Source organism: Pipistrellus hanaki (genome assembly GCF_964339955.1).
Source record: "Pipistrellus hanaki genome assembly, chromosome: 11".
NCBI classification, from domain to species: Eukaryota; Metazoa; Chordata; class Mammalia; order Chiroptera; family Vespertilionidae; genus Pipistrellus; species Pipistrellus hanaki.
The window spans coordinates 2,176,821-2,201,653 of NC_140513.1; the positions used below are offsets into that span (position 1 = coordinate 2,176,821).

The 24,833-nt window shown below is 45.0% G+C and overlaps 2 protein-coding genes across 14 annotated transcripts in view; one reads left to right on the plus strand and one right to left on the minus strand.

Annotated features, from left to right (window-relative positions):
- The first annotated feature begins 4,627 nt into the window (after positions 1-4,627).
- SETX (senataxin) overlaps positions 4,628-24,833 on the plus strand; it is a 48,125-nt gene continuing 27,919 nt past the window's right edge. For 4 of the 13 annotated variants that reach the window (XM_084898622.1, XM_084898623.1, XM_084898630.1 and 1 more), the window contains exons 1-10: positions 6,399-6,528; positions 7,370-7,469; positions 12,375-12,453; positions 12,563-12,752; positions 15,878-16,091; positions 18,958-19,067; positions 20,229-20,448; positions 21,215-21,334; positions 24,011-24,182; positions 24,302-24,389. In XM_084898622.1, coding sequence (XP_084754748.1) covers positions 12,443-12,453; positions 12,563-12,752; positions 15,878-16,091; positions 18,958-19,067; positions 20,229-20,448; positions 21,215-21,334; positions 24,011-24,182; positions 24,302-24,389 — 1,125 coding nt within the window. In that variant the 5' untranslated portion in view covers positions 6,399-6,528; positions 7,370-7,469; positions 12,375-12,442. Of the gene's footprint in view, positions 5,209-5,613; positions 6,106-6,369; positions 6,593-7,369; positions 7,470-12,374; positions 12,454-12,562; positions 12,753-15,877; positions 16,092-18,957; positions 19,068-20,228; positions 20,449-21,214; positions 21,335-24,010; positions 24,183-24,301; positions 24,390-24,833 lie in introns of those variants that run through there. The other 9 variants (XM_084898625.1, XM_084898626.1, XM_084898627.1 and 6 more) reach the window with 8 other exon arrangements.
- LOC311629766 (large ribosomal subunit protein eL27-like) lies at positions 16,354-16,866 on the minus strand. The gene has a single exon (XM_084898145.1). The coding sequence runs from the start codon at positions 16,815-16,817 to the stop codon at positions 16,407-16,409; it is 411 nt and encodes a 136-aa protein (XP_084754271.1). The 5' UTR covers positions 16,818-16,866; the 3' UTR covers positions 16,354-16,406.

Below are 24,833 nucleotides of genomic sequence, written 5' to 3' on the forward strand. Positions count from 1 at the left end.
TTTTATAGCGCTCACCTATGTCTCCCGCGCCTCCGGCCATACAAATGTTACCTTTGCCCAACAATCCAGAAGAAGAATCCAGAATGTAGGAGGGGCCGCTGGTGGTGTGGGATGGTGGTGCAGGAGGGCGGAGGGTGCAAGGGAACCAAGGCTTTGGTTTGGGATGTGCTGGGAAGAGAATGGATAGAGAGAAAGCCACTAGAGAGATGGATTTGTTTGTTATGTATGAAACGGACCACCCCACGTAGAGGGTGAAAGGGCGGAGGAAGAAGCGCAGGTACTGCCTGCGTTCGGAAGGAGAAGAGGATGCAGGAAGTGAGCTGCGGTAAAGAGGAGAAAAGAAACCTGTCTCAGAAGAAACAAGACCAATGGGCAAAGCCAATGGTTGTGCAACAGTCTCGACTTGGCATTATTTCAGTTCTTGGCCCAGTTCCTGGTCATGTGACCCTTTTCCATAAGCATGCTTTTTAGCTATGGGTCTTCATTTACAGACTTCGTTATGCAACACAGAGACCGGGACTCTGCAGTGGAGAGAAAGTAAAAAAAAAAAAAAAAAAAAAAAGGATGCTCTCCCTCCCAGAGCATGCCTGTGCCGTCCTCCTGGCCCCCAAAACGCTGAAGGTCCCCACAAGACTTGCAACCAGGGAGCAGCAGGCAGTGGCGGCTAGTCCTGGGCTAACCCACTGCACCTGGCAGCATGTTGATCACGCACAATGAGCTAAGATGCAGCAATGAGCAGTAATATTTGGTGCCTGTTTTCCCAAAGGCTGCACAACCCAGCACCGTCTCCAGATCCTCTCCTGAAAGCCATACCACAGTCAGTTCCTCAGCCTCCACAAGCAACACACCAGCCCACTCCCCGCCTAGCCAGTGGCCGGAGTCCATTTTAGTCCCCACACAACTCGAGGCTTTCTCATCTCAGCCGGTACCCCCGTTCTTAAGGCTGCCTCTTCTCCCCGGTACCCCCACATCCAGTCCCTGAGCAAACACGCCTGGACTCCGTCTGCCTCCACTGCCTCTAACGGGTCTCAGGCAGCATCCTCTGTCTGAATTGCACAGGTCCTGCTAATTACACATCAGCCCTTCTCCAATCTGGACTCCCCACAGCTGCGCCCTCACTCCCATTCCCGCCCTGTTTGGAAACCTTGGCGTGGCTCCCCACTGCATGGGGAGTGTCTGTCCTAGTGTCTTCCATCACTGAGCTTCCCAGCCCTCTCTCAGGCCCCGCTCCCCTCCCCACACACAAAAACTTGTTCTTGCCCCAGCTGGTTTGACCCTGCAGATCGAAAGGTCCTGGGTTTGGCCGAAACCGGTTAGGCTCAGTGGTAAAGTGTCGGTCTGTGGACTGAAAGGTCCCAAGTTCGATTCCTGTCAAGGGCATGTACCTTGGTTGTGGGCACATCCCCGGTAGGGGGTGTGCAAGAGGCAGCTGGTCGATGTTTCTCTCTCATCAACGTTTCTAGCTCTCTATCCCTCTCTCCTCCTCTCTGAAAAAATCAATAAATTATATTTTAAAAAATCAATAAAATATATATATTAAAAAAAAAAGAGAGAGAGAGAGAAAGGTCCTGGGTTTGATTCCAGTCAAGGGCACATGCCTGGGTTGTGGGCTCGCTCCCCAGGAGGGGGCGTGCAGGAGGCAGCCAATCAATGATTCTATCTCATCCTTGATGTTTCTCTCTCCCTCCCTTCCTCTCTGAAATCAATAAAAATATATATTTTTTGAAAAACAACTTTTTCTTATTTTACTTTGTATTGGTTTCAGGTGTCCAGCATTGTGGTTAGACAATCATATACCTTACAAAGTGTCTCCCCATATTTCCAGGACCCACCTGGCAGCATGCAGTTATTACAGTATCATTGACTATATTTCTGATGCTTTCATTTCCTCCCTGTGACTATTTGTAACTGCCAATCTGTACTTAACCCTTCACTTTTTCACCCACCCCCTCCTTCCTCCTTCCCCTTTGGCAACCTCTAGCCTCTGTGTCTATGAGTCTGTTTCAGTATAAAACACTTTTTAAGGGGGAAAAAAGGAAGCTCGTCACTATAATCCACTATGTCAACAAAGAATAAAAACTATTTGCATTTGATGAATTCCTAATCCATCCCATAAAAATCGAGAGCCACTTCCCTAGCCTGAGAATGAGTATCTGCAGAAACCTGCCAACTTCCTTTGGAAAGTGAAATTCTGAGATTGAGGAGCACTTTACTGCCAGTGCAGTCAAGCAAGAAGTGAAAGTAGACCTACACGGTCCCCACACAAGTTTTGAAGACCCCAAACTGCCCTATCCACAGGGCTTGATGTGAATGGAGGAAACCCAAAAGGTCTGTAGAGAATGCATTGCAGTTGAGTGAAGTTGCTAGAGACCAGATCAACGTACAAAACTCAATCTATATCAGTGGCAAACAGAATTTTGAAAAAATGTTGATCCTCACCTGAGAATGTTTTTATTGATTTTGAGAGAGAGAAGAGAGAGCGAGAAACATTGATTGGTTGCCTCCCATACCTGTCATGACTGGGGATCAAACCTGAAAGGTACGCGTTCTAACCAGAAATTGAACCCACGACCTTTTGTTGTACAGGACGATGCTCCAACTGAGCTGGCCACCGGCCAGGGCCAGAATTAAAATTTTTAAACAAATCTAGATTAAAATTCCATGCTGACGTAAATTACTACAAATTTAGTGGCTTAAAACCACACGCAATTATTACCTTGCAGCCCGTAGGTCAGGAGTCCAGTGAGTCCTTTAGAAAAGAGTCACATAAAAGATATACTCATTCCTTGTCGAAACTGGTTTGGCTCAGTGGATAGAGCGTCGGCCTGCGGACTGAAAGGTTCCGGGTTTGATTCTGGTCAAGGGCATGTACCTCGGTTGCGGGCACATCCCCGGTGGGGGTGGGTAGGAGGCAGCTGATTGATGTGTCTCTCTCATCGATGTTTCTGACTCTCTATCCCTCTCCCTTCCTCTCTTAAAAAATCAATAAAATATATATATTTTTAAAAAAAGATATACTCATTCCCAATGAGCACACGACTAGATGTTCCACAGATTATCTGTTGAGAGAATACACATGAGGTACAGGTTTAGCCCGCGGGGAGGCCCGTATGTAAATGATTCACAACGGGAAGTGTGGACAAGGCTGCGGGGTGAACAGCCGCGTGCACTTCACTGACGGGGATTGAAGATGCCAGAAGCCCTTTGGGAAATGGCAAGTCCCCGGGATGTGGGACACGCACCTCCGCTAATCCAGAATTTCCGCTCCTGGCTACGTGAATGAAAATGCACATCCATTAAAAGACGCAGCAGTCACGCTCGGAACAGCTGCTTCTGAGGAGCAGAAAACGTGAAACCACCAACAGCCACCAGGTGAGTCAAATCAACAAATCGTGGGGTTACGCCTTTCTGACACCCCACTCCGGAGTTAACAGCGCGTGGTGGACACATGCCGCAAAGGAAGGAGCATCCAGAAGGGGGGAGGTGCATGGGTTTATTTTATTTGGCATAACTGTATTTTTAAAAAATATATATTTTATTGATTTTTTTACAGAGAGGAAGAGAGGGATAGAGTTAGAAACAACGATCAGCTGCCTCTTGCACACCCCCTATTGGGGACGTGCCCACAACCAAGGTACATGCCCTTGGCCGGAATCAAACCTGGGACCTTTCAGTCCGAAGGCCGATGCTCTATCCACTGAGCCAAACTGGTTTCGGCCATAATTGTATTTTATTGGGCAAATTATAGAACGTGGACTCTGAAGCCAAAGTGAGGATGAATGATGATGACATCAATAGAAAGTGTAACAAAAACTCAGCCACGCATTAGAAGGGAACCGTTTCAAGTGGGGAAAGAAATGGTTGATGATCCAAGTCAACGATGAGGAGTGATCAAACGGGGAAAAGGACTGGAATTTTGACATGAAATCCAGACATATAACACATACAGCATGGATCTAACCATAACATGACAACCTGGTAATAAGGTGTCATGATTCAAATGGTTGAGGTTGGCCACAAAGCCAGAGCTTTATGTGCTCTGGCATCTTCCAGTTCAATTGTGGGGAAGAGATGGAATTTTTCTTTAATTTGGCAACTCTAAAAATGTACGTGAAATGGCCGAACAAAATCATTAATTTGAAAGAAGCTTTTTTTTTAAAAAAAATATATATATATTTTATTAATTTTTGACAGAGAGGAAGGGAGAGAGCTATAAATATCAATGAGAGAGAAACATCGACCAGCTGCCCCCTACACACCCCCTAACGGGATGTGCCCGCAACAAATGTACATGCCCTTGACCGGAATCGAACCTGGGACCCCTCAGTCCACAGACCGACGCTCTATCCACTGAGCCAAACCGGTTTCGGTTTGAAAGAAGCTTTTATAAACTCAATAAAATGTTATCAGCCTTGCTGGAGAAAAGAATTATCAATGTGTTTCCTGTAAAAAATGACCTTCAACCTTATTGTTGAGGTAGAGTAGATGAAGCCAAAATATGTAAATTTTATAGAGTTGTGTTTGCAGTATATGTGTGTGTGTGTGTGTGTGTGTTTGGGGGGGGTCTGGATTTTTAAAATATTTGTGGAAGGTTTTTTAATTTAAAAATTGTAATTGGTGCCATTCCAGATAAATATTGATTTTATTTCTAATTTTGCAGTCGTTTTAGGCACATCCTCAAACCGTTTAAGCTTCAGGCTTGACAATTCCTGACTGTCCCTTGCGTCAATCCTTGGACATAATGTAGAGCAGAAAAAGCGACTTTCAAAAAAAATGCATTCCGTTAAAAAACATGTGAAGCTTAATATTCTGCTTGCAGCGTCGACACAGATGTGAAATCAGGAGGCCCGGGGGCTCAGGGGCCAGACGAAGGCTGCTTTCCGTGGGCCCGGGCACTTTCCGCCTTCATTGGCGCTTTCCTTAGAAACACCAAAAATCGTATTTTATGGCTGATTGTTAAAAACACAGGCACATAACTAACATTCGGCTGTGTTTCTGGATTTGTATGTCTCCAGGGAAGGCCCTCTCGGCACTCAGGACAGTACTGCTGCCCACCCTGGCTAGCAGCTGGGCGCTTGGTAACCTCCCATCTGCTGTCACGAATGGTGTCAGGACACGTGAGAAAACGCTCATTGAGGCAAACAGGTTCAGGAGGCTCATCTCTCGCCACCTCATCTTTTTAAAAGTTTATTATCGACAGCCATCCAGGTATGTCTTTTCCAGAGCCTTCCACAGACATCCCATCTACAAAGGGATGCGTGTGCAACTCAGAATGCATTCCTGTTGGGAGCAGTTTCCTAACGCTCTCCTTTGCACACATCCACGGAATACGGCCCCACTCTTCCCCGGAGTGGAAACGCCTAGAAGCCGGGAGAATGGTTTTCGCCTCGTGCTCTCAGGTCAAGGGCCATCCTGGCAGATTAGCATAACGGTCGTCAAATTAGCATAACGGTCGTTAGATTAGCATAACGGTCGTCAGATTAGCATAACGGTCATCCCATTGGCTAAACGGCTGTCAGATTAGCATAACGGTCATCCCATTGGCAAAACGGCCGTCAGATTAGCATAACGGTCATCTCAGCCACGCCCCCTCACTGGAACCTTTTCTCCCAGTCCTCAGCTGCCCACTCCTCAGTCTTCGCTTGAGGTTCGCCCTGGTAAGACCGTCGCCACACCTGCTCCAGAGGCCCTTTCCTTCGCAGCACTGGTCAGTACTGGTCATTGTTTGTTTCTTCTGCCTCGTTAGGGTGAAAGCCAGGGGCAGCTCCTCGGCAGCCATCTCCGTAGCAGGTGTTCAAAAACACGCGTGGGGCCTTCTGTTTGCGGTTGTCCTGTGGTACTCGTATTGTGTGTCTTTGCGGTCCTTTAGTGTATCCTTCCACCGAAATACAAAGTTTACGGACTCCCCGAATTTGCAGAACTTAATGCGTCCTTTTTCTGTCATCCAGAGGATATCTTTTCCTTCAAACGCACGCTGGTTGCAGAGTAGGTCTTTAACGGAAACAGAAACAAGGGGGGAAACTCCTTCGAGGCCCGCGGCCTGCGGTCCGCCCTTCCGCAGCACCTGAGGCGTCGGGGACGGAGAAGGACGGCGGAAGCTCAAAGGTAGGCGCCGGTCCGCCGGGCCCTGGGGAGGCGCGCCGCGTCCTCCCGGCGAGAAGCCGTGGGCAGGGCCGCGTGCCCTCCTCTGGGCTAGCTCCGCCCCCACCGCGCGGGCGCTCCCGATTGGTCGGCCCCGCGGCCCGGAAGTGACGCCAGCGCTAGGTATCGGTGTCTCTGGGCCAGGCACGGCGCGGCTCTCCCCACGCCCCGCCCCTCACGCTCCCCACGCCCCGCCCCTCACGCAGCAAAACACAGCGGCGGCGGGGGCGGGGCTTGCGACTGGCGGGCGGCGCGCAGGGGCCGGACCTCCGCTCGCCGCGCCGGTGGGTTGGGTTGGCTGGCGGGGTGCAGCCGGCACTTCCGCCTTCGCCAGCCTGTGGCGCGGAGGCATGGAGGTGGGCTAGCGGCCCGGCGAGGCCTGGCGAGGCCTGGCGAGGCCTGGCGAGGTGAGGAGAGCGGCGGCTCGGAGGAGGGTCGCACACGTGGGCAGGTGCGCGGCGGGTGCGCGCGGGGCCGGTGGGCTAACGGGGGAAGGGCGGCGGGGGGAGGGGCGGCGGCTGGAGGAGGGTCGCGGCGCCGCTGGCGGAAGCGCCCCCGTGGTGTCCGGGGGTAGTCCCCCGCCGTCTCCCGCACCCGGGGGTCCCGGGTGCTGGAACCGCCTTCTCCGCCCCTTTCCCGCGTCTACAGGGCGTAATCGCCTGGGCATCGCGTAGTGCCCTCCGGGGTGCAAGGGAAAGGGTCCAGCTGCAGAAGTCTCGGTCCTCTGGGCGCCCTCTTTTCTCCTGCCCCGGAGCCTCTCCCGTCGGAGGGTGCTTCTCCCCAGTGGCTCCTGCTCCACCTGTTGTTAAATTGGCAGCAGAGGAGCCTGCCTGCCCAGCCCACTTCCCGTGCGAAAGGTTGGCATGGTCCAGAGGGGACAGGTACGAGGCTTGAAGGGAAAAGAACCCTTGGGTTAGAAGGAAGAGTTTGACGTTTAAAGGGAGAGAGGAGTTAGAGATGACGATCCCAGGGCTGGTCATACCTGCGTTTGCTCGTTTGGGGGACTTCTGACTGCCAGCTGTTCCGAGTGGGGCCGCCCCAGTGAAAGGAGTCCCCCGCCCCGCCCCGCCGAGTCAGAATCGCAGTTGCATCATTTCTGCAGTATTTGTGTGCCCACAGGCTAGGGGTCTGATCTGGGAGCGAGCTTTTTCATCAAACGGTCACTTCTGGATCCCCTTCACAGGATTGATGTGAAAGTCGGTTTTTTACTTTTTCCTTCTTATTTCAGAAATGTGCTTTTGAGACCAGAGGCTGGGTATATCTGAAAGAGAATCCTCACCCGGGAATCTCAACGGAGAGGCTCACATCTCTGTAAGCCATTAGCCCAGGTATTATTTTTTCAGTTTTTCAGTCACCTAATATGTGCCCAAAGGAAAAGGCACATACAGAAGAGTCCTTGCCCTGCAGATTCAGAACTGCTGAGAATAACAGCTCAGCCCAGCGTGGAAGTGAAGTGCTAGAAACATACCAAGGCCTGAGATGATGGAGAAGAAGGGAGAGTGTGGGTCAGACAGCCCCAGACAGGACGGCACTCAGGGATGGGTTGGTTGCACATGGATAGTTCTCAGATCTGGCTTTCCTTCAAAAATCACTGATGGAATTCTTTGAAAAAATTTAAATCTGAATTTTATCAGTAGTATCATTCCCCCACCCCCTTATTTTTAGTTTCTTTGTTGAGTTTGATGTACTTTCAGGGTTAAGAACCAGGGAAGAGGGTGAAGGGTGGGTGCTCAAGGCAGATGGATGAGCTTCACAGAGGCAGGGGACGCCAAACACCAGGAGGCGTTTTCAGGAGCAGGTGAGGGTTCGGCATGGCGGGCGATGGTGCTGAAGCCAGACCAGGCAGGGCCTTATGTGTGAGCTCCGCAGTGTGAGGTGGATCCAAGACTTCAGATGACTTCCTCTGGAGGGGTCATTTATGCTTTCAAAGTCCGGCTGTCTTCTTGCCCTTTGGCAGCGTTTGGAGGAGGAATTGGTGGTGGATCAAAACAAGAGAAGAATCCCATTTAGGCCTCTTCTGTAATCCAGAGAAATAATGAGGACGTGCCGAGACCGGTTTGGCTCAATGGATAGAGCGTCGGCTTGGGGACTGAAGGGACCCGGGTTCGATTCCGGTCAAGGGCATGTACCTTGGTTGCGGGCATATCCCCAGTAGGGGGTGTGCAAGAGGCAGCTGATTGATGACTCTCTCTCATCGATGTTTCTAGCTCGCTCTCTCCCTTCTTCTCCGTACAAAATCAATAAAATATATTAAAAAAAAAAAAAGAAATAATGAGGACGTGTTTAAAGTAGGCAGTGCAGTCTCACGGGGAGTAAAGGTCAGATGTAACTGAGGAGGTGGACTCTTTGGAACCCCGAGAGATGGGGGCTCAGGGAGAGGACAGGGTCATCCCCAGGTCAGTGGTTTGAAAACTAAAGGGTGGTGATGCCGTGAATATAGGAAACGTCGTATTTAAGGGAAGGACTTTGTTCTTGTTCTGTTTACTTTGAGGTGCTGGCCGGTGAGTAGAGATCACTGCAGGGGGATATTGACTCTCTCTGTGGACGTCTAGGCTAGGCAGGCATTTATTGAATAGCTGAGTTATAGTGAAGCATTGCATTAAGAGTTTTACGTACATTCTCAGTCTTTGGGAAACTTCAAAATAGGGTAGCTGAGGCTGTGGTTTGAGTTGGGTCACCCAGAAGGAGGATACTAAATGAGGTTCCAGTCCTGAGGCCACCCCTGGAAACGGAAGCTTACAGAGGCAGAAAGAGGAGGAGATTGTGAAGGAGACTGAGAAGAACTGAAAGGAGAATTGTGTTGTCTTAGCTAACAAATCCATGGCCAGTATTTTCTTTTGCACATTTAAGAATTTAATCTGCATAAGAAACATTGTCCACATTCTTTTTTTAAATTTAATTTTTAAACATTGGATTTATAGGGATGATATTTGTTAAAACTATACAGGTTTCAAGTGGACAACTCAGTAACACATCCTCTGCACACTGCATCGTGGGCTCACCACCCAAAGGACAGTCCCCTTCCCTCCCGTTCATCCCGCTTTGCCTGCTTCCCACCCGTGGCCAGCACTGGCATATGCTTTAGAGTCCAGAACCTGCTGGGTTTGGTAGAACAGATTCTGAAGGACTTCCGTGAAAACATTTAGTCAAAGTAAGGGTAGAAACCAGAGTGCAGAGGAGCTGAAGAAAGGAATCTAGGTGATTTCCCCCCCAAGAAGTGTAGGTGGGAAAGAGAAGAAGGTGATTGTTATTTGAAGACTCTGGCTAGCTAATGTGAGAGATGATGCCCCCAGAGTAAATCTGTGGAAAGTTCCAGCTACGCCTCTGGTGTGTGATGGACACATCGCTGTACAGTATGACATCAGCTCTTTTTGATGCTTGGGGAGTGGTTTTTCTGTCCTATCGCTTGATTCTATGGTTCAGCAATGGTTCCAAGCAGTTAAAAAATACCATGAAATTAACACAACAGACTTTCAGAAGAACTGAGTTGGGCAAAAACTTCACAGGATTCATGATCTACCCTGGGAATTGACCATATGTCCTGTTCAGAATTTGCTGGGCTTCCTATCAGGACAGTGATGATTCACATTTGGGGATGTTAACGAAAAAAAAAAAACACACACACACACACACATTGAAACCTATAAAGAATTTCTGTGAGTTTGAGCCGAACTGTCAACATATGCCGGGAAGCAGAACCTCTCTCATTGATGTTTCTGACTCTCTATCCCTTTCCCTGCCTCTCGGTAAAAAATGAGTTGAGATAATGCTCCAGACTGGCAGATTACATCTGTATTTATTCATTGCAGTTAAAGGGAAGGGACGTAGGTGAGTTACATGAACTTCATTGGTGATAGATTACGGAGGTGGGACAGAGCAAGCGGGGAAACCTCTGGGATAGGGTAAAAGGTGAAATGATGAAGGTGTGCTTCTCTTACAGAGATGGGTACAGGATGCTTTAATGCAATTAACAGTTGACAATTAACTTGATAACAATAACAATGAGGGGATGTCCCTGCGCCTTTTGTTGTGCCCTGAGGGATCCAGGGAAAAAAAGGAAGTTACAAGTTCCGGGACATCTCACTGACTAGTTATCTTAGAGGCAAAAAGGCAAATGGGCTCAGGAAAGATCTAGTTGATCATTGTCAGGGAAAATATCGGCCTAGGACTTGACTACCCATTATAACCTGTTTGTAGTTAAATATTTAATTTTCAAACCATCTTTTGTGGTTAGTTTAGGTCTCTGAGTTCGAAAGACTGCCACGCAGGCCTCCCCTGAGCTTGTCAGGTTAGCATGTGGCTCCTTTTGTCCTCAGTGACATAACAACACACATGGCAGCTGAGAGGAAGCACAGAAGCGTGTCTCTCTTGTTGACGTGTCCTGCAGCACTGTTCTCCGTGTGTTGTAGATCCCGTGGTGCTTATCTCTTACATGGAGTAACGCCCATGTACTTGGAGAAAAGGCCTGCTTTTTAAAAACATATATTTTATTGATTTTTTACCGAGAGGAAGGGAGAGGGATAGAGAGAAACATCGATGAGAAACACCAATCAGCCGCCTCCTGCACACCCCCCCCCCACTGGGGATGTGCCCGCAACCAAGGTACAAGCCCCTGATCGGAATCGAACCTGGGACCCTTCAGTCCGAAGGCCGACGCTCCATCCACTGAGCCAAACCGGCTTTGGCAAGGCCTGCTTTTGAGTGTGGAAGTAGCCTAGCTCTGAGTGGGGGAATAAAGAGCAGACTCCATAATTTTCTTAATGGAAGGGTCGTTTTACTGACTGCTCTGTTAACATGTTGTGACAAAGTTAGTGTTTTACTTCATTCACTTACTTTTTTCCAAGTTCCAGTTTTCCCTGTCCAGTCATGCTCAAAAAAATGTTTGAGAACCCTCTTAAGTTTCAGTTTCTGTTCTTGAATCTGAATTCACGCTGCATGTTGAATTGGATCACCAGAAAAATAGCTTCTGCAGATTTTCAACTTCCTGGTGGTCTGATGCCTTTCAGATACAAGGAACTCTGCTTTAAAGAAAATGATTTAAATTCTGCAGAAACTAATGCTTTTCAGTGTTACTGTTGTCCCTAGTTCGCAGCCCCTTTGACAGGTGCGGGCACTAATCACATGGAAGGGATTAGGACCAGTGCCAGGGCAGGGCGTGGCTCCGGCTGAGCTCATACTTTCTCTGTTTTTCAAATGAGGACTGTACGCCTCCTCATGTGATCTTTTTGCTCAGCTTTTCAGGAAGCTCCTAGTTTAGGATTTAGTGAAATTAAATTTCTTTTAAAGAAGTTTGGATTGCTATCTCTTTTTAAATCTTTTAAAATGTCCTTTTTTTATATGTAGTACTTAAATATTAAAACCTGCCCTGAATTATTTTTAGGAGCATGAAGAAAGTACACAATTAATACTTAATAAATTCAAAAAATTTCTAAGACAAATACATGTATTTGATTATAAGTACACATGTATGTATAAATCTTTAATCATGGATTATTATGTTGTAGATCTCTCAGAGAGAACAAAGGGTAAAATATGTAACTGCAGCAGTGTTTGACTCTATTCTGGGCAGTGAGAAAGCCTGAAGTCATTTTCAAGGTCCACCATTTCTTTTCAATTGGGTCAAGTTTCTAGCTTTCTAAATGTCCATTTCCCGGCTAATGAAAAGAAAATAGGTTTCCACTGAGTCTCCTATCTCAGTGGTCGGCAAACTCATCAGTCCACAGAGCCAAATATCAACAGTACAATGATTGAAATGTCTTCTGAGAGCCACATTTTTTAAACTTAAGCTTCATCTAACACCACTTCTTCAAAATAGACTTGCCCAGGCCATGGTATTTTGTGGAAGAGCCACACTCAAGGGGCCAAAGAGCCGCAAGTGGCTCACGAGACACAGTTTGCCGAACACTGTCCTATCTCCCCACTCCAGGACTTCTGTGAGGATCAAATGAGATGAGGCATGAGAAAACGCTTCACAGACATTTGATTAAAGTATGAATAGTTTGCACCTGGCTATAAAGCAAGTCATATTCTTGGGCTGAAGAAACTGTAAGGAAGCTAGTTGCTAAGGAGAGGATGTGGCATCTTTACCCAGACTGCCGGACACTTAGCATCTTGGCCCTGTATATATGTAGATGACCTAGTTTTGAGCCTTTTTAATAGCACACCTGTATTGCCTTATGATGTTTACAACTAACAAAGTGCTTTCATTTTATTATATTTTTCATGTGTCAAAGGAGGTTTTGAGGAGTGGGCTCAGATTTGAGTTAGTCCGTTATTGACAGCTGGCCAGGAGGTTGTCTCAATGTGGCTGAGGTACGTTCTCAGTTGAGGGTGATGGTCGTTTGAGGAAGTGTACCATTCTTCACACAGAACAGGCCTGAAGTGTTGTTTTGTTTATCTTTAGTCTTTGTTTGTTTCCTAGATCCAGGAGCAGAATGAGCACATGCTGCTGGTGTACGCCAGGTGGCATTTCCGCCGTTGAGTTCCTACGGCGCTATGCATTCCGGACCCGGGCCAGTGAATTCCGGACGGCAGATGATGACCTCTGCTACTGCTTAGAGTGTGTGATTGAGTATCACAGAGCAAGGGACGAGCTGCCATTCTTGCATGAGGTAAGTTACATTACAGGGGAATGTTTTTCGGAGCTTGATAACTAGGAAGAGAATAAATTTGAACTCTTTATTTTTTTTATTTTATTTTTTTAAAAATATATTTTATTGACTTTTTACAGAGAGGAAGAGACAGGGAGAGAGAGTTAGAAACATCGATGAGAGAATCATCGATCAGTTGCCTCTTGCACAGCCCCAACTGGGGATGTGCCCGCAACCAGGGTACATGCCCCTGACTGGAATCGAACCCGGGACCTTTCAGTCCGCAGGCCGACGCTCTATCCACTGTGCCATACCGGTTTCGGCAAATTTGAACCCTTTAGAAGCATCCAGGGAACTGATAGTTTAAACTTTAAAGGCTGATATATACCTCTAGTACCTAATTTATTCCCTGCTACATAGTAGGTGCTGAATCAGTGGCCGTTAACTGATGGAATTGAATTGAAACCTAAAACAGAATTGTATGACCTCTCACTTTTAGAAGGCAGCTATGCTCACCACTATACCACCAACGCGGACTGACCTCTCACTTTTAGTCATCCGATATAATAGACTAATATGCAAATCGATCTAACAGCGGAACGACTGGTTGCTATGCCGTGCATTAGCCACCAGGGGGCAGACGCTCAAAGCAGGAGCTGCCCCCTGGTGGTAAGTACTCTTCCACAGGGGGAGCGCCGCTCAGCAAGAAGCTGGGCTCATGGCTGGTGAGTGCAGCAGCGGTGCTGGGAGCCTCTCCCGCCTCTCTGGCAGCGCTAAGGATGTCCGGGGAGTGGACCTAAGCTGTCAGTCAGACATCCCCTAAAGGATGTCTGGACTGCGAGAGGGTGCAGGATGGGCTCTCCCCCGAGTACCTGAATTTTGTGCACTGGGCCTCTAGTTTTGGTATAAAACAATTTTATGAAATGCAGTGAGGTATGGGGAGAGTGTTGGTTCATGTCAGTATATCAGTGTATTTGACAGTATTACAAATTCATGTGAATGGCTTGGGCTGTTTTTATAGATTTTTTTTTCTCTTTTCATTTATTTATTTTTTATTTTATTTTATTTTATTTTTTAATATATTTTATTGATTTTTTTACAGAGAGGAAGAGAGAGGGTTAGAGAGTAAGAAACATCGATGAGAGAGAATCATCGATCAGCTGCCTCTTGCACACTCCCTATCGGGGATGTGCCCGCAACCAATGTACATGCCCTTGACCGGAATCGAACCCGGGACCCTTCAGTCCGTAGGCTGACGCTCTACCACTGAGCCAAACCGGTTTCAGCTTTTTCTCTTTTCATTTAAAAAAATATTTTATTGATTTTTTTTACAGAGAGGAAGGGAGATGGATAGAGAGTAGAAACATCAATAAGAGAAACATCGATCGGCTGCCTCCTGCACCCCCCCCACTGGGGATATGCCCACAACCAAGGTACATGCCCTTGACTGGAATCGAACCTGGGACCTCCGATGCTCTATCCACTGAGCCAAACCAGTCAGGGCTCTCTTTTCATTTTTAAATAGGTAAATGGTATAAACCTCTGAGCACAGCCGTATTTTCTAGTCATAGTAAGCCAAAGTAACACTATCATTTATTTATTTATTAATATATTGATTTTTTTACAGAGAGGAAGGGAGAGGGATAGAGAGTTAGAAACATCGATGAGAGAGAAACATCGATCAGCTGCCTCTTGCACACCCCTACTGGAGATGTGTTCAGCAACCAAGGTACATGCCCTTGACCGGAGTTGAACCCGGGACCTTTCAGTCCGTAGGCTGACGCTCTATCCACTGAGCCAAACCGGTTTTGGCGTAACACTATCATTTAAAAAAGTAGCTTTGAATATTTGGTTTATTACATTTATGTGGTGAAAATTAGAACACTGCCCTGGCTTCTGTGGCTCAGTTGGTTGAGTATTGTCCCATGCACCCAGAGGGCACAGGCTTAATTCCTGGTCTGGGCATATGCCCAGATGGCAGGCTTGAGCCCCAGTAGGGGGTAATTGATGTTTCTCTCTCTCCCTCTTTTTCTAAAATAATAAAAACGTATTTTAAAAAATAAAATGCAGACCATAGAGATGATATATAGAGAGGAGGAGGTACGGTTCCTAGTTGGGGCATGTGCCAGGCTTGTGGACTTGATCCCCAGTGTGGGACATACAGGAGGAAGCTGATCAGTGATTCTCTCTCATCATTGATGTTTCTGTCTCTCTGTCTTCCTTCTTCTCTGAAATCAATAAAAATATATTTTAAAAAATGATAGCAAAGGAATAACAAAAAATAATATTTGTAAGCAAATGTTGGTTAGAAGCATTTTAAAATTAACAGCGTGTTAATTTTCACATATGACATATGGACTGGAAATTTTATCTGTTAAATCTAAAGTCTTTTAAATTGAGGTCTGCAAAATCAAGGGTTTACTGTGCTCATTCATGTATCATAAATGTGGCCGTGGTTAGTGACTATTTTCTTCAAATATGTGATATCTACTTTATTTATTTATTTATTTATTTTTTACATTAAATACTAAACACAGATTTGCTTCCTTTCTTTTTTCTTTACATATTTCTTTATTGATTTCAGAGAAGATGGGAGAGGGAGAGAGAGAGAGAAACATCAGTGATGAGAGAGAATCATTGGTTGGCTGCCTCCTCCTGGAGATGGAGCCTGCAGCTCTGGCAGGTGCCTTTGGCGAGAATCGAACCTGGGACCCTTCACTCCACAGCCCGATGCTCTCTCCATTGACCCAAACAAGCAAGGGCTGTGATGTCTCCTTTAAAATTCTGTATCTTGAACCAAAAGATAGATATAGAGACAGTAAAGCAACAGGCAGACTGTCAAATTATAGCAGGGAGGGTAGGGAGATCTGGGGGAGTTAATAGGTCAGCGGAAGGACTTGTATACATGCATATAAGTACAACCAATAGACACAAAACTCTGGGGAGGGAGGGTATGTATGGAAGGGGGGAGCAATGTTAAAATATGTACACAGGTAATTTAATAAAAAAAAATGTAAAAAAATAAAAATAAAAAAATAAAATTCTGCATCTTTATGCTTAGGAAAAGGCTTTTAGAAAGATCATGACATCCAGGATATTTTGTTGATAAGATATAAAGCACACTGCCCGGTTTTCTTTTCCTGTAGGTTTTATGGGAATTAGAAACCTTACGCCTCGTAAAACACTTTGAAAAATGTATGAAAGGAGAGATCGATGACGCTGAGGATGAACTATATATCATAGACAACAATGGAGAGGCACAGCCGTTTGACTTCACTGGCCAAGACTTTGAAAATAAGCTTCGAGTTCCTCTTCTGGAAATCCTGAAGTACCCTTACCTGCTCCTACATGAGCATGTCAGTGAGTATCTTGGGTGTTCCACAGGTTGTATCAGTTTTATTATATCAAGGATTATAAGAATTAAGTTTATTTATATGAAAATCTGTTTGTTAAACATATAATTAGGATATTTAATATTGTCCCCAACATTTTGTTACCAAAGTTTCCAAACATAAAGTAAATTATGTAGTAAACACCACGCACACAACACAGATTCCATGGTAGCGAACATCTTGCTGTATTTGCTTTATTATGTGTTGTATTCATCTCTTCATTCCGTTCATTTTTTTTTGTTTTGTTTTGTTATGGATTTTTAATGACAGAAACAAAAAATATCTAAAACCGTAGCTTCTGGAAGAACCACTTGTTCTTGCCGGTCTTGTACCTCTCTTCAAACTTGACTTTGGCCTCCCGTCGGGCCTTGCGTTTTAGAGCAGGGTCTCTGAAAACGTCCTTGTTGACAACAGTTTTGTCCAAGGGGATGTCCACAGAGTACCTTGTGGGCATGAGGTGATTGTAGTTATAAACTTTCACAAAAGACTTGATCTTTGACCTCTTGGCAATTTTCTTCTTGCCCATGGCTGCTGTCACTTTTCGGGGGTAGCGGTCAATTCCAGCCACCAGAGCATGGCTGTAGGTGTGGTCCGAGGTGCCATCGTCAATGTTCTTTACGATGACGGCTTTGAGTCTGGAGTAGCGTCTGGCCAGGACCAGCACCACCTTCCCGGGTTTCATAAACTTGCCCATTTCGAACGCAGCCACTCGGGCCTAGAGCAGAAAAGAAAGCTTTTCGTTCATTTTTATTCTTGTGTTTTTCTCAACCTTGGCACGATTGACTTTTTTTTTTTTTTTTTTAAATATATATATATATATTTTTTTAAATATATTTTATTGATTTTGTACAGAGAGGAAGGAAGAGAGATAGAGAGCTAGAAACATGGATGAGAGAGAGTCATCGATCAGCTGCCTCTTGCACACCCCCTACTGGGGATATGCCCGCAGCCAAGGTACATGCCCTTGACCGGAATCGAACTCGGGTCCCTTCAGTCCCCAAGCCGACGCTCTATCCATTGAGCCAAACGGGTCTCGGCTATTTTTATTGATTTCAGAGAAGGGAGAGGGAGAGAGAGACAGAAACAGCAAGTATGAGAGAGAATCATGGATCAGCTGCCTTCTGCACTCTCCACACTGGGGATGGAGCCTGCAGCCCTGGCATATTCTCTGACCAGGAGTTGAGCTGTGACAACCACTGAGCCATGCCAGCCTGCTGGCACTATTGACGTTTTAGGTTGGATTGTTCTTCATTGTGGGGACTGTCCTGTACACTGTAGGATGTGTACCAGCATCTCTGGCCTCCATCTGCTAGATGCTATGGTACCCCACTCTCCCCAACCCCAGTTGGAAAACCAAAACCATCTCCAGAAAGTGCTCAGATGCCCCTTGGAAGTTGGGGGCAGGGCTGTGGAGAGGCAGAATTGTGCCTGGTAGGGAACCACTGGGCTGCAGTGGTTTTCAGTAATCACTATGGCATTGAATGTAATGGCTGCCTAGAGTTTGGTCATTTATGTTTGTATTTATTAATATGAATCTCTTAAAAGTAAAAGACATCTTTAGAGTCCAGTCAGGGATCATACATTACATTTGGCTCTCCTTTCTTAGATCTCTTTTAATCCAAGAGTCTGTTCACGCACACATGCCCACACCCCTTTCTGTTGGTGTGACTCTTTTCGTCCTTAAGTGACTTGTTGAGACTGGAGTTGCCCTATAGAATAATGCACATTATGGGTCTTTCTCATTGCTTTCTCATTGCTGTTTTAACTTATGTCAGTAAACTGGAAAGTTGATTTAAAGATTTGGTTAAATCTAAATACATTAGAAATAGATTTTTAAATTCCAACAAGTCATTTTTAGGATATTTATTAAAGAATACTGCATCCAGGAAAATATGTATGCTTGATATTATTTCACAACCAAACACAGCTTTTGTGGCCACCACTCAGCTAAAGGAATGATGTCAGTGCCCCAGGAGTTCCCCTCATGCTTTTCAAGCCATTATCCCTCCTCCCAGGCCAGCCACCTCTACTGCCACTGTTTTTAGAAGCTTAACAAACTAAAGGTGCTTCATCCGATAGAGTGAGTATAGAGTCTGTTTTGAAAGAGAAATGAAGACATTTCCATAAAGCAACAGGACTTAAAACAGTGCTCACAGAGAGGAGCAGTGAAGTGTCTAGACATCAACCAGGTGTATTTGAGGAATGTAGTGTCTGATGATGGTAGCATTTCAAATCAGTGGAAAAAATGAATTTGATAAATAGGAGCCGAACAGCATAGCCCAGTGGTCGGCAAACTCGTTAGTCAACAGAGCCAAATATCAACAGGTCAACAATTGAAATTTCTTTTGAGAGCCACATTTTTTAAACTTAAACTATATAGGTAGGTACATTGTTATTAAATTAATAGGGTCCTCCTCAGCTGGCCTTTGCTAAAAACTGAAGGGGCCAAAGAGCTACATGTGGCTCGAGAGCCGCAGTTTGCCAACCACTGACATAGCCAATGGGGGTGAGAGGGAGGGAAGCTGACTTTCCTTATCGTTCCAGATAAAGTCCATATGAGTCGAAATGTGAAATTCTAATGGGATTGGACCTACAACCACTTCTAAGAGGATACCCTATGGAGATAATTATGCCAGGAGTAAAAAATAAAAAAATGTGCATACTAGTAAAGTCAGTAGGAACCATACTGGGATTAGTTATTTTTTTCAGATAGGTACATAGTGTTCCTACATTTACAAGGGACAGGTTTTCATTTACTTACAAAAAGATTTAGGTTCTCTCGATAAGTTGATAGAATGTGTGTCTTATGTGTACTGCCTTATTTTTCTGTTTAGATGAGTTATGTGTTGAAGCACTTTGTCGGATGGAACAAGCAAATTGCTCCTTTCAGGTTTTTGAGAAACAGCCGGGAATCTATTTGTTTTTGGTCCATCCCAACGAAATGGTGAGTATGAGTGCTAGACGACGGAAGGACATACGGTATTTTTGCTCGTGTGGATAGCTGTATTGGAGGTTTCGATGTGTAGTTTGTTTAAAATGTTGGTCAGAATACTTCTGACAGGTGCTGCTTCAGTTCAGAAGACAATGGTCAAGGGGACAGCTTGCATATTAGCCTTTTTATATAGGATTTTATTTTTTAATTTTAATTTTTTTTAAAAAGATGGATTTCAGAGAAGTAGAAGAGAGAGAGAGAAACATCAGTGATGAGAGAGAACCATTGATCGGCTGCCTCCTGCATGGCCCCCTATTGGGGATGTGCCCTTGACCAGAATCAAACCCGAGACCCTTCAGTACACAGGTGATGCCCTGTCCACTGAGCCACACTAGCTAGGGCTCCATTGATTTTTTTACAGAGTGGAAGGGAGTGGGAGAGACATAGAGAATCTTCTATGTGAGTAACATCGATTGCCTCCCACACTTGCCCAAACTGGAGCTGGGGTCCAGCCTGCAACTCAGATATGTGCCCTTGACCAAAATTGAGCCCATGACCTTTCAGGTCATGGGCTGATGCTCTAACCAGTGAGAAACTGGCTGTGGCTCTGTGTTTAAAAACATTTAAAAAATGTATATATTTTTAATGATTTCAAAGAGGAAGGGAGAGAGAGAGAAACATCAATAATGACAGTCACTGATCAGCTGCCTCCTGCATGTCCCCTCTGCATGTCCCCCTTTAAGCATGTGCCCTTGTCGGGAATTGAACCTCGGACCCTTTAGTCCGCAGGCGACACTCTGTCCACTGAGCCAAACCAGCCAGGGCTCTTGTGTCTTTTAAAAAAAAAAAATTATTTTTGTCTTTGTCTTTTTTAAAATTGACTTGAGAGAGGTAAGGGAGAAGGAAAGGGAGGTTAGAGGAAGGAAGAAATATCTGTTTGTTCCATTCATTGGTGATTTATGCATTCATTGGTTGATTCTTGTATGCACCTGACCAGGGATTGAACCCGTAACCTTGGCCTGTGTGATGACACTCTAACCAGCTGCGCTACATGGCCAGGACCTAGTATTGTGTGTCTTTTAAAATCTGTAGGGAGCCCTGTTCTCTGAAGTAGGTTTGGTGTGTGGAGACAGTCGTTAGGTGAGTGAAGTGACGAATGTGCTGTGCTTACAGGTTCGCCGTTGGGCTATCCTGACTGCCAGAGGCTTGGGGAAAGTGGACAGAGACGATTACTATGACTTACAAGAGGTTTTGACTTGCCTTTTTAAAGTCATTGAGTTGGGGCTTTTAGAAAATCCAGATATTTATGCTACTTCTGTCCTTGAGAAGGGTAAACTGATCATCCTGCCACCACACATGTATGACGCTTCCAACTACAAAAATTATTGGCTAGGTAAGTACTGTCACTACACAAATAGCCTTCGCATTTGCCTGTAGCTCTTATGGGTATCCTGCAAAAGAAGTGATCTCTTTTGATATTCTTTTCAAAGTTGCTAAATACGGGATTTCGTAGTTTCCAATTCTTTTGTCATTAAATTGGCATAAGTACACATTTTGTTTTTAAATATTTATCCTAGAAACAATCTGTGTAAGAGATACATTTTCAAGTATAGCAAATAGATATTTTATTTGAAACAGTATTTGATATAAAAATATTGATAAAGTAATTGACTTTGATAGGGTTTGATCTAGTTTAAGAAAAGGTTTAATGCCTCTTTTTCCATCTGTAAAATATTTCCTGATAGGAAGAGATACTAGCTTTGGTTTTCAAGAAGTTCTAAACTGACTCAGAGTAGTTCCCCCCTACTTTATTGAATTGAAGTCTTACAGTCATGGGTCCTATTTGGCAGTGGTCGGTACTTGAAATACGATGATCTTAAAAATGAAACCATCTTAGACATCATGAAATACAGATTGTGTGGTAGTCATCTTAGAGATTGTTTTCTAACCAAATTCATACCATGTTCCCGTTGTATTCTCAAATTAGTCTGAAGTCCTTTTACTTAGGAATAGATGTCTATGAAGACATCAGCGTTGTTAGAGAAACTGGATTCTGCTTGCTTCGTCTCTCTGCCTTGGTGTTCTTGCCTCCTGAACGAGAGGAAGCATGAGGGTGCTGCTACGTAACCCATTAAAGAAACCCGTCACCAATCTTCCAGGTATTTGCATGCTGCTAACCATTCTCGAGGAGCAGGCCATGGACTCCCTGTTGTTGGGCTCAGACAAGCAGAATGATTTCATGCAGTCAATACTTACCACCATGAAGAAGCAGACAGAGGGTGAGACGCTTGATTTATTAAGTGCTTTTGAACTCTGTGATGATGACGCACTTTTATTTTATTTATTTTATTGATTTTTTTACAGAGAGGAAGAGAGAGGGATAGAGAGTTAGAAACATCGATGAGAGAGAATCATCGATCAGCTGCGTCCTGCACCCCCCTCACTGGGGACGTGCCCGCAACCAAGGCACATGCCCTTGACTGGAATCGAACCCAGGACCCTTCAGTCTGCAGGCCGACGCTCTATCCACTGAGCCAAACCGGTTTTGGCGATGACGCACTTTTAAAATACTGGTGTTGCTGCAAGAATTGTGTGTATAGTGTGGAGGAAGGAAAACATTTTATGGTTTAGGTCACAGATTCAGAATCCTGAATTGGGAGGGACCTTTAGAGTTAATTCAACACCTTTCATGAAAGAAGAGGTGGAAGCCCAGGGAAGTCACTTACTTTACGTGGTGAAACACCCGGTTAGCGGTAGGGTAAAGAGTAGAGTCTATAGGAGGTCCGTTTCTCATGGCAACCTAGTTAAATTGTACAGGAAGTCTCCCTGTCCCACTGTCTTCCTCTTTCCCTGGGTCTTCATTCATCTCGTTCTCGTAACAGTCACCAGCCTGGTGACAGTTAGCCAGAGGTGGCTGTTTCAATTACAATGAAAGTGAAAATTTAGTTCTTCAGGCCCCTCCTCATATTTCAGGTACGGAGCCCCACGTGCCAGGTGGCTCCTGTACTGAGCAGCCAGTACGGCCACAAGCATGCGCAGCCCCGAGAATCCAGAAAATGGGTCTGCGCCATGTGCTCAGGTTATCCTCCGACCAGCTTTCTTTCGCTCATGGTTGTATCAAGGCAGGATTTGTGCTTAAGTGTTTCTCATCTTTCTCCTCTATGGAGGACTGAATCTATAATAAAGACCAAGCAGCCAGATCCTACAAAAACATAGTGAATATAATTTTCCTTTAGGCAATTTCAGTGTGGATACTCAATTGTGGGAGATTCAAAAATATATAAATGTTATTCTTTTTTGCTAGATTATTCCTAATTAAGGTTTTTACGAGTTTGTTTGCCGGCATTTACTACATAAATTGTTCATTTCTTTCTGAATGTCTTGCACACATAATTTTGTTCTCTCTGTTAATCCCCTACCTTCAGAATGCCACACCTCTGAAACCTTTCTTGTCTTCACCTAACTGATGACATGTTTCCTTAATCTGACAGTTTACGAGACATGTGCCAGCTGAAGTAAAGCATTAGGAAAGGAATTATATGGGAGGTTAGAGCTTGTCAGTCATGGAAATTCTGTTTGGCTCGGTGGATAGAATGTCGGCCTGCGGACTGAAAGGTCCCAGGTTCGATCCCCTAGTAAGGGGGCGTGCAAGAGGCCGCCAATCACTGATTCTCTCCCATCATTGATGTTCCTCTCTCTCCCTCTCCCTTCCTCTATGAAATAAATAAAAATATGTTAAAAAAAAAAAAAAAAAAAGGGTACATGATATGGCCTACATGACTGACTGATGAAAAACTAGACTCTAAGCATCCCGAGGGCAATAAAACTGGAGGTCCAGGGTGACTTCACAACAGCAGGCACAGAGCCGGGGCATTTGCCTCCGAAGGAAGGGCACCTGGAAGATGACGTGGCGGGTAATGTGTGACGGAAGCTTTGGAGCTGGACCTGGGTGAGCAGGGTTTGGAGGCATGGCACCGATAGTGAAGGCATTCTGGTTCTTGTTTGGGAAAAAGCCAGCTGTTAGTTTGTGCGGTAGCCAGGGAGTGATTCTGGGAGGGTGACAGGTAAAGCAGGAGAAGAACAGTAGAGGAAGGCTAAGTGCTTGACTGAGGCTTTGAGTTTCCTTAGAAGACATTCAGGAGCAATTGGAGGTCTTTGAGGGGGCGGGGGGTGGGTGGCAGTATCTTGCCACTGCGTGTCTGATAGAGAAGAGGGGAAGGACTTGAGGTTAGAGCTTGTCAGTCATGGGAATTCCTGCCGCTGGAGGGAAGTAGATTCCAAAGGGCCCTGCTGCAGGGGGTGGGTAAAGGCTGTGCTCTGCTTACCTGTTAGCCTTGGTGCATCCCAGGCTTTGCTTACATCTGGAAATACCAAGTTTTTCTTTCCTCTACTTCTCTTCTGTGACTTATTGAAGGGAGTACTGGGAGAAGGTGAGTTGGATAGAAAAGATGGCTTCAGGTGTGGCAAATGGTGGAAAAGTCTTATCAATTTGTTCTCCATTTAAAATTTTTTTACAGAGGCCTAGAGTATTGCTTGAAAAAAATTCAAAAACAATTTAAAAATTTGCCAGCTTTTTTTGTTGTTAATCCTCACTGAAGGATCTTTTTTCCATTTTAGAAAGAGAGGAAAGAAAAAAAAACCACATTATGTGAGAGACCCTCATCAATTGGTTGCCTCCTGCACTCAGCCCAACAGGAGTAGGGAACCTGCAACTCAGGTACATGCCCTTGACCAGAATCGAACCCAGGACCCTCAACCCTATGGGTCTCGGGCCGATGCTCTAATCACTGAGCCATGCCAAATAGGGCTTGCCAGCTTTTTAAAACCTGAAATTGGCAGTGCTTTGCTTTCAATTACTTGCTGCTTTGTTTTAAGATAAAGATGCTTAATTCCTAGATATTTTAGTATCTTTTCTAATTGCTTTGTAATTTGGCAATAACTCTATTCTATTTCAGATGATAGTGAAGATCCTTTCTGGCCAGCATTGCACTGTTTCATGGTCATTTTGGATCGCCTGGGATCTAAGGTCTGGGGTCAACTTATTGATCCTATCGAGGCCTTTCAGACCATTATCGAGAACGCGAGCTACAACAAAGAGATCCAGAACATACGGAGAAGCTCTGTGAGGTCAGTTCCGTATATGTCAGGAGCTCAAATTATCTGTAAGGAGCTCTGTTGTATCTTAACAATAGGGGTTTTCTTTCTCCCTTCATTTCTGTAATTTCTATTTTTTCTTAATATTTAAGGGCCAAGCCAGAACCAGAGTCGTGTCTGGATGATATGGTGACTTGCAGCCAGATTGTGTACAATTATAACCCAGAAAAGACCAAAAAGGTATAAAATAGTTTGAGCATTTAGATAACATTCTGTAACCTTTGCATTGTAAGACCATGGTTTACATAATTAGTTGACTTGCTGATTTTATGACATGTAACTAATACCGAATCCGTTGCTACATAAAGGCTTTAGGGTTGAACCAGATCGTGCACAGGAGAAATTAATTTTTAAGTGCAGTTAGTAAGAGTAGAAAGTTTATGGGAATGGGGGAGATAAGTGACATGACTGGAATGGAAAGAGGGTCAGAGTACATGGAAGTGTTGTAAATTTACCATTACATGAAAACCACACCTCAAAATTGAACTATATTTTCAATTTCTTGGGGTTATGTGTAAACCAAAATCAGAAAATTGAGCCATGTATTTTTTGTTTACAACTTGTGTGCTAACCTTGTCTTGAATAGTGCTTGTTTGTCTGAATGTCAGTATTTCTTTCATTTTA

Coding starts and splice junctions, on each gene's coding strand:
- LOC311629766 (XM_084898145.1), bottom strand. CDS start 16,817: ATGGGCAAGTTTATGAAACCCGGGAAGGTGGTGCTGGTCCTGGCCAGA.